The sequence below is a fragment of the Cebus imitator genome, unplaced genomic scaffold, assembly GCF_001604975.1.
Source record: "Cebus imitator isolate Cc_AM_T3 unplaced genomic scaffold, Cebus_imitator-1.0 Scaffold112, whole genome shotgun sequence".
Lineage (NCBI taxonomy): Eukaryota > Metazoa > Chordata > Mammalia > Primates > Cebidae > Cebus > Cebus imitator.
The window spans coordinates 3,613,097-3,622,248 of NW_016107427.1; the positions used below are offsets into that span (position 1 = coordinate 3,613,097).

General features: G+C 45.5%; 1 protein-coding gene across 2 annotated transcripts in view; it reads right to left on the minus strand.

The window, feature by feature from the left end:
• Positions 1-4,020: 4,020 nt before the first annotated feature.
• The window catches only part of PKNOX1 (PBX/knotted 1 homeobox 1), a 74,548-nt gene continuing 69,416 nt past the window's right edge, over positions 4,021-9,152 (minus strand). Inside the window, exons 10-11 of one of the 2 annotated variants that reach the window (XM_017538565.2) lie at positions 8,123-8,295; positions 4,021-5,051 (exon numbers count right to left, since the gene is read on the minus strand). In XM_017538565.2, the coding sequence (XP_017394054.1) occupies positions 4,840-5,051; positions 8,123-8,295 (385 nt within the window). In that variant the 3' untranslated portion in view covers positions 4,021-4,839. The remainder of the gene's footprint in view (positions 5,052-8,122; positions 8,296-9,152) is intronic. The other variant, XM_017538568.2, reaches the window with a different exon arrangement.

The following is a 9,152-nucleotide window of genomic DNA, read 5'->3' on the forward strand; positions in this document are numbered from 1 at the left end:
GCGTGAGCCACCGCGCCGCACCGGACCTTGTACTAATAATTTCTTCTAAGAGTACATATAATAGAATGGCATGAAAGCTAAAAACGGTAGACATTATTTATGACATTCATATAATTCAAAAACAAGTGTGAAAAACGAAATATTTCATCCAAATCTTTCTTACTTTCTTGAATTGCCACCAGAGCATTACTCATTTCCTCATCTCTCTTTAGACAGAGAGATAGAATCTTACTAGTCGTAAACATCATTGCCAAGCTGGAATAAACCTTATAAGCCAATTCTTCCTTTTCACAAATGAAGCCCTGGAGGCCTGGAGAGGCTGGGGCTGCCCAGGGCCCCACATGAGTAAAGTCTGTGTCCGTCTCTCACCTCAACCTGAGGGAGCTGAAGACACAACACGGTGTGTCAGTCTTCTGTAAATCAATCAAAACACTTTCTGAAATAATACAGTCAGCTGTCACTACTAATCACCAACAAAATTCACAATTTTGGATGCAGGTTTGTTTTTTTTGAGAGGGAATCTTGCTCCATCTCCTAGCTGGAATGGTGTGGTGCAATCTCACCTCACTGCAGCCTCGCCTCCGGGCTCAAGCAATTCTCCGGCCTCAGCCTCCCGAGTAACTGGGATTACAGGTGTTCCTGCCTCAGCCTCCCAAGTAACTGGGATTACAGGTGTGTGCCACCATGCCTGGCTAATTTTTGTGTTTTTTTTTTAGCAGAGATGGGGTTTCTTCACGTTGGCCAGGCTGGTCTCGAACTCCTGGACCTCAGGTGATCCACCTGCCTGGGCCTCCCAAAGTGATGGGATTACAGGCGTGAGCCGCTGTGCCTGGCCTGAATGTCGTTTTTAAAATAATTAAGTCTGCTGACTTTAGCTTCTAAGCATGAACGGTTGTTGGGAGTTACAGCACCCTGGACAACAAAGATGAAAAACCCTCCGAAACTGTTTTAATGCACCTTTGAAATCTTCAGGAACAGCCTTGTCATGACATTTTATAATATCAACTATGAAAGGTGTTATGTTACCTCACTGATGAATCATTTCCTTCTCATAAACTATCAGAATAATTAGATTTATGAAAAACTATAATAAAAAATAAAAGCTACCTGTTTCCATTTTCTGCCTGGAAAACGAATGACTGAATAAGCAACTTAAGAAAAGCTTCTTGGACACGTAAATGGACCTGAATAGCCTCATGCAACGCGGTCCTAGTTTTTTAAATATGCAAGGGCCAACACAAACCCACATGTCACCAGAAAACGGGAAAACAATCTCAATGTCTTACATAAAATGGAAAAGCAGCTTATGGTGACATGAGCTTTATAAAATAAAACATCCATAAAGCATGTTTCTATTTTTAATTTTTTTGCTTTGATAGATCAATTGCTTCACAAAAATCCTTTTTAAAGACAACAATCCAAGAAAACATATTGTTACAGTATTCACATTTCAAAGATTGTCAGTTTCAAAGACCCAAAATAAAAAGAACAAAAGAAGACTGCTGAGTTCTTTCTGTCTCTAAGTACCAGGAATGGGCCTTGGCAAGGGGCAGAACCCCTGCTGGGTGGCCTGCAGTTTGTCTCAAGGAAAAGTGCCACTGCTTCCTCACGCAGGCAGGAGGCAGATCACTCTCAGGTCACACAGACATGAGTCCTGGATCCCTTAGCCACAGGGTTTCCTTTGCATACTACATCAACACTTCCACTCATCTTACTACCTGGAATCAAAACGCAAAGGCCAAGCTAGTCCCTCAGTAGGAGCATGCAGGGACCTAGCAGAGCTAGCCCCGCGGCTGCTGCCCCACAGGTGCAGGCTAGGAATAACAGCAACATGCTCAATGTGGTCTTAAGACACATTCGAAAGGAGCCTTCATAGGGAAAAATTCAACAAGAATTAAACTGGGGTCAAATCTGATCATTTAAAATGAAATCTTAAGGGGGTCACACTTTTACGGACTCTCTCTGCTGTCCAAGGGTGCCGAATGACCTCAAACATGCCGGGCAGTGATTTTACAAACTGAAATGGCTTGCGTGTAGAAGCTGCTTCAAAGCACCCCGGTTATGCATGGAGAGAGGTTAAAGGAAACTCAGGCTATGCCCATAAGCACCCTCTCTTGAAATCATCTTTATCCCATTCCTCTGAATTTAGTAAGAACTGAGGAAAGTTGAAGGAAGTTTTCAGCTGGAGAGCATGTACACTGTACCATTCAGCACGAACCTTTAACTCTCAGGCCACAGCTTCCCAGTGCCACCTAGACTCATGCAGTGCCCTTTTTTTTTATAGACGGGATCTCACTGTATTGCCCAAGATGGAGCACAGTGGCTACTCACAGGTATAAGCAAAATGCACTGCAGCCTCAAACTCCTGGGCACATGCCAGCCTCCACCTCAGACTCCCGAGTAGCTGGAACTAGAGGCAAGCCCTGCCACGCCAGGCTCGGGCAGTGCTCTTAAATTCAACTCACTGCTCAGCAAATGTGATTTCTGGTAGGGGAAAGAAACAGTGACCTATACATCAGTCTACATTCTGTGACTGGCTTCCACTAATCCACACTAAAGAGCAGGCTGTTGAGGAGACAGAGGGCGGTGAGGGAAGGAGGAAAGGCTGGCTGCCTTTCACGAGTGCTCATTTTAAGAAGTCCAACAAAGTTGGAATTTAAGTTAAAATGATCTTGTAGACCTGACTTAAAATACGAAAAAAATGGTTCACAAACAAGGAATGCAATGGTGACTTTAAGATGTGATTCCTGGCCAGGCACAGTGGCTCATGCCTGTAATCCCAGCACTCTGGAGGCAGAAGGGGGTGGATCACCTGAGGTTGGGAGTTCAAGACCAGCCTCACCAACATGGAGAAGCGCTGTCTCTACTAAAAATACAAAATTAGTCGGGCGTGGTGGCGCATGCCTGTAATCCCAGCTATTGGGAAGGCTGAGGCAGAAGAATCGCTTGAACTGGGAGGCAGAGATTGCAGTGAGCCGAGATCGCACCATTGCACTCCAGCCTGGGCAACAAGAGCGAAATTCCATCTCAAAAAAAAAAAAGATGTCATTCTCTCCCCAAAAGAACTGATAACCAAATCTTTCAGTTAAAACTCCTGGAAGATTTTAAAATAAATTTCTGTGTGTTTCCTGCTGACTTCTAAGTTATCTGGAAGTACTCCCCTATGATTAACTTCAATTAATATATTTTTTGGGAAAATTCAGTTCCAGAAAAAAACTCTTCACTAGCTTAAAATGTCCCTTGGCTTACAAACAATCACTACCAATGAGTCTCAAGAACTGACGATATTCCTGACGTTACAAACAAACGAACTTCAGCCATACCATTTCGGATGATATAAAGGCATTCTGTATGAAATACTGTGGCCTGTTTTCTGTCTGAGAAAAAGCCCCACTCCTAAGTAAACAAATAAAAACAAAACCAAACAAAACAGAACCCAGCCCGCTCTCTCAGTTCATCTCGTTGCCAGGAAACAGAAGGCCTACAGTCATTCCAAATCCCACGTGGTCAAGTGAGCAGGAGGGCTCTGGGAAGTCGGAAGCGACAATGTATGACAAACACTGACAGCAGGCAGGAGACAGCCGCAAACGCAAACGTGAGAGCCAACCCGTGGGGGCCCGCCACTGCGCCCTCGCCAGACCAACCCGCCGCCATGACTCCAGGGGTGTCTGCAAGTTAAGTAATCAAGTCTGAGTATCTGCTGTTTACCTGAGCTCTGGGCCAGTGGGGCAGAGCACATTTTATATTATCTTACAATAAACATTCTATGCATAACATATTTTGAATTTAAAACTTCTAAAACAATACACAGCTAACATGGTAAAACCACCATGCAACTGTGGTCAGATTTGAATGGAACTGGGGGTTGTGTGGTGACAGCTCCTAGCTCATCACCGGCTACCACTTCACCTCACTTACCTGAAGTCCTATTTAGCAAATACCTTTCGATATATGTTTAGATCAAGTGTAAAATGCAATCTGAGCATTACATACCAACAAAAATGTGCAGATATCAAAATGTCATGAAGTAGCTGTTTCTTTTATAGCAGTAAATGTTCATCGCTACCCTGGGAGGGCAAAGAACCAGGGGACGGTGGCTAACTTTGGGCAGGTTCATTAAATTTGGTCAGTTCCAAACATTCCAAATTGAAATATTAATAGCAAGCATGTATTGTTTCTTCTCTAGAAATTTTATCCTCAATATAGTCATCCAATTTATAACGAATTTATAAAAATAGCTTTTTTATCCAATAATTCCAGCAAGGTAAAAATAGGAGTTTCTTTTTATATATAGCAAATGAGACAGGCTCACTGAACACAAGGGGACTGGGCTTGCTGAGCTCGCCATCCATCCACCACGATGAAACCACACTCAGTCTAGGCGTGTACCACAGTCCCCGCATATTGGCAGTTTCAGGTGCAGAAGCTTCTTTCAAATCCATGGGCCACACAAAAAAAACCAGCCCACTGAGATCTGCTGGAACCACAGAACTAAGTGAAAACTGCATCACGGTTTAGAAAATGGCAGCGCTTTTCCTTAATCTAATTAGGGATTCAAGGTGGGGGGGGAGTGGTGTGTCATTCCTCACATATCTAGCGTTAAACCTTTAAAGAATTTCTTTAAAAATCCACACACACCACACACACACACGCACACACATACGCACACACACACACACTTCAAAGAAGTCGCTGCACCGGCAAAGACACGCTTTAAGCTTACTATGAAATACAAAAGTGCACTCTTCTATATCTACATATAAAACATATCAGAAATAAAACTGTGTAAAATGTTTGCTGTGCAAACTATGAAAAGTCAGGTGAGTCTGCTCCTCCGTCCTACTGCAGGGAGTCGCTGTTCTCCAGGACGAGCCCGCTGATGTGCGCGGGGGCTAGGGCGCCCGCGTCCTCCTCTGTGCTGTCCACAGACTCATCCTCGCTCTGCCCTGCCATCATGACCTGCTGCACCGCCAGGGTGGCCCCGTCCGAGGACAGAGACTGAAGGCTGTCCACGTTCATGTTCACGGGCGTGGTGATGGTCACAACAGCTCCTGCGGCAGGATGAGGCTGTGTCACTATTTAAATTAGTGCTCGCAGAAAAACACTTTATTACTCAATTGGGTGCTGTTTGCTTGTTTGTCCTAAAGTTAAAGAAACACCTACATATGTTTAGGGAATGTTCAACGGGGACTGAAGACACTGTTTCTGAAATCAGCCAAGGACCACCCTTAGCTAATAAGGCCTTGGCCTAAGAACACCCTCAGTGGAGATCAGGACTCTAAAGAACACAGATTCGTGGAGCAAACTGTATTGTAATAAAAAGAAAACCCAAAAACACAGAAGGAAGACACGCAAGAAGAACACAGTAGAGAAACAAAGTAAAAAGGGGAATATAGGAAGAAGAAGGAAGACCTGCATGAAAGGAAAGAAAGAAACGCTATCGCATGCCAGTGCCTGCTGTAGAGCCGAACAGCAGACGATGGAAACAGCCCAAACATCCACGAGCAAGGCCCACATGAAAACACTCAACAATGAAGAGGACGGGCACAGTGGCTCACAACTGTAATCCCAGCCCTTTGAGAGGCCAAGGAGGGAGGATCCCTTGAGCCAGGAGTTCCAGACCAGCCAGCCTGGGCAACATGGGAGGCCCCATCTCTACAAAACATTGAAAAATTACCCGGGCATGGTGGTGCATGCCTGTAGTCCCAGCTACTCAGGAGGCTGAGGTGGGAGGCTCGCTTGAGTCCAGGAAGTCAAGGGGCTGCAGTGAGCCAAGCTCATCCCCACTGCACTCCCTAGCCTGGGTGACAGAGCAAGACCCCGTCTCAAAAAATAAAACACTGAACAATGGAATGCTATGCTGCTACTAAACCATACAGTGGACCAGCGTTTACTAATTTGTAAAATTCTGCAAGACGCATTAATGAGTAATGAAGGAAAATAGAGGCAGTGTTATATGATATGCTAACATCCGGGTAAAATTTCAAGGGATACACATTCATCCATTCATCTGTGTCTGGGTATACAATATCCTATCATGTTTGCACTGGAGGTTGTACAGGAAACTGGTAACAATGACTGTCTCTGGAGAAGTAGAAGCTAGGATGGAAGAGAGATTTACTTTTCACTAAATATTCTTGTGTCAGTGTCTTTCCTCAGTAGATAGGCATTGCCTTTGCTGACAGAGGGAGACAGAGAAAGAGGGGGAAAGAAAGAGAATAATAGCTTTCTAGCTATTCATTCTTTGAACAGGAGACCACTACACACCAAAGCCTAAACGATGCAGCCACAGCAGTACTTGAGGAAACTTGCTTTAAATGCATGTAACACACCTCAAGAAAGGCTAAATGGACACAAAATAAGTGTGATTCACAACCCATCCTAACCTGGGGGCCAGCACCACCACTGAACGTCCCCTACGCATTCAGTGGAGAACCCATCAGCTCCTGCTGCAAGGAACTGACCTGAGGCTGGGGGAAAAGACCCACAGGGAACAGAGCCCAGCACTCACACAGGCAGCCTGGAAAACTCATTGTCTGCAGCCACTGGATGGAAAACTCAGGAGGGTCTGGCCTCTGCTGGGATAATCCATGCTAGCCTGGGCACTGCTGCGGACTACCCACAAGGATCACACGGCTCCCGAGTGACCTAACTGCCCTCCAGAGCAAAACTCAAGAAGACTTACAGGAATGCAAAAACATCCAGCACCTCCAAAGGCAAAATTCCCAGTGCCTGGCATCCAGTCAGATGACCAGCCATGAAAAGAAGCAGGGAAACCCATCATCAGGAGGAAAAGCAATCAGCTAAAATGGACCCAAGCTGACAGGTGTTAGAATCCGGAGAGGAGGACATCAAAGCAGCTGCTGCACCTGCATTCTGTGTGTTCCACGCTGAAGCAGACTCACAAAAGACATAAAAGACTCAAAGAGAACCTCTGGAGGGATGGACACTACGGTGTCTAAGATGAAAACCACACTGGATGGGATCAGCATAAGACGAAGCAATGCAGAAGAAAAGATCAGTGCAGTGGAAGGAGAGTCACAGAAATCACCCAAAATGACACAGAATCTAACAAACTGAAAAGCACATCAGCAACTGTGTGAAACTTTACACCACCTAATACACAGGCACTGAAGTCCCTGAAAAGGGCTGCAGGAGGAAGGTCAGAAAATGTGGTTAAAGAAATAATGGCCTCAAACTTTCCTAACTGAAAAAAGAAAGAAGAGGAAATACCACCATTTACATACACTTAAAAACACATGCACAAGGGCTGGGCGCAGTGGCCCATGCCTGTCATTCCAGTACTTTGGGAGGCCCAGGCAGGTGGATCACCAGGTCAGGAGTTCCAGACCATGGTGAAACCCTGTCTCTACTAAAAATACAAAAAAAAAAAAAAAAAAAAAAAAAAAAAAAATATATATATATATATATATATGGGCCGGGTGTGGTGGTGGGTGCCTGTAATTCCAGCTATTTGAGAGGCTGAGGCAGAGACTTGCTCAAACCCAGGAGGCGGAGGTTGCTGTGAGCCAAGATCACACCACTGCAGTCCAGCCTGGGCAACAGAATGAGCCTCCATCTCAAAAAAAAACAAAAAATAAATAAAAACACATGCACGCAAAACCATCCAATATATGAAGAACTCATGCAAAGATTCCTATAAAACACATCAGAATGGCTGCCTGTGACAGGCACAGAGGGCAGAGGTCACAGGGAATGAGCAAAAACAGGAGAAGGGCAAGGCGGATGAGGAGAAAGAAGCCACATGCTGAGAACAGGGTAATTCCCTGCTCTGCACCCAAAGCCGGAGGGAAAAGGAGAGCAAACGCGGAAGTAAAGGAGAATCCACTGTCCGTGGCTGCATCTGTGAACAGAGCGAATGATTTCCTATCTCTATCGTGTGTCTTACATTCCCTACTACTGGTGCTCCTAACTCTTACCAAGAGCTCCCACGCACCCAGAATGCAGGTTCCCCGTGCTTTTGTTGCAGAGAAAGAGAAGGACATGTGCTTTGGTTCACCGCACTACCTGAGGCTCACAGCCAACAGGCCCGATCCAGGCCTCCTGTTCAGAATCCCCACCCCACGGTCCACCATGTCTGGCCTTGGCCAGCCGCCGGTACCTTCTGACATGGCGAGCTCGCTCGGCGGTGGCTGTGCGACTCCTGATGCAATAGAGTCGGGCCAAAACCTCTGAACTGGCCGGTTCTGAGCAGTTTTTTTCTTTGTTTTGGGGGTTTCTGAACAACTTGAATCCAACATTGGCTGAAGAATTCGTCTTCTGGCATTGATGAACCTGGAGTCGACAAAGGGAAGCTTTCATTAAAACAGCCTTCGTAAAGACCCTATACAGGACTAACAAATCCTTCTAATAAACACACCGCCCTGAACCACGCTACAAAGAATAACTCATGCTCTCCACTATCATAACGACTTAAGAGGACTCAACGACAGCTATTCTAAATCATCTAAATGGCCAGAAACACCGGGCCTGTTGTTTTAAAATCATTTACATAAGGACCAACTCATCCCTGGCACTTTTTTTTTTTGGCCTCAACTCATTTAGTGCATGTTTATCAACTAGACACTCAAGAACACAGATGATCCTGTTGAATCTGCGAATTTGACACTATTTTCCCTACGGAAGGAAAACATTAAAGAAGCAAGACTTTATCCTGTAGTGCCATCATGCCTGAGACCATCGGGCAGTCTACACTCATCTGGACATCACCAGATCACCAGTGTGGCCGTGCCTTGGGTGGCAACCTGTCTGAGCCGTCAGGGAACAGGACTGCCAACTCTGGCTTTACCACAAAGCACGATCTAAGGCAAAAGCTGCATCTTTTCAAAAACGGTTCCCAGCGATGAGCTGTTTCTGAGATGACTGAAGGCCTAAGTCATCCAGTGGCCCTAGACACAGGACTAGCTCAGCACCTAGCCACCGGCAATGATGGAATCCCTGACAGACGTTAGCGGCTCTGTGAGACTAAGAGCTCAGGCCTGTGGTAAGACTCCACAGAGAACGAGACCAGCAGCAATCATAGGCTGGCGAGGCAGGCTAGACACTGTTTCATTTCAAATGAGTATGGCAGCAATACCAAAACACATTTAAGATTAAAGCCTGCTGTCTTCAGTCCCCATTCTTGAATGCTA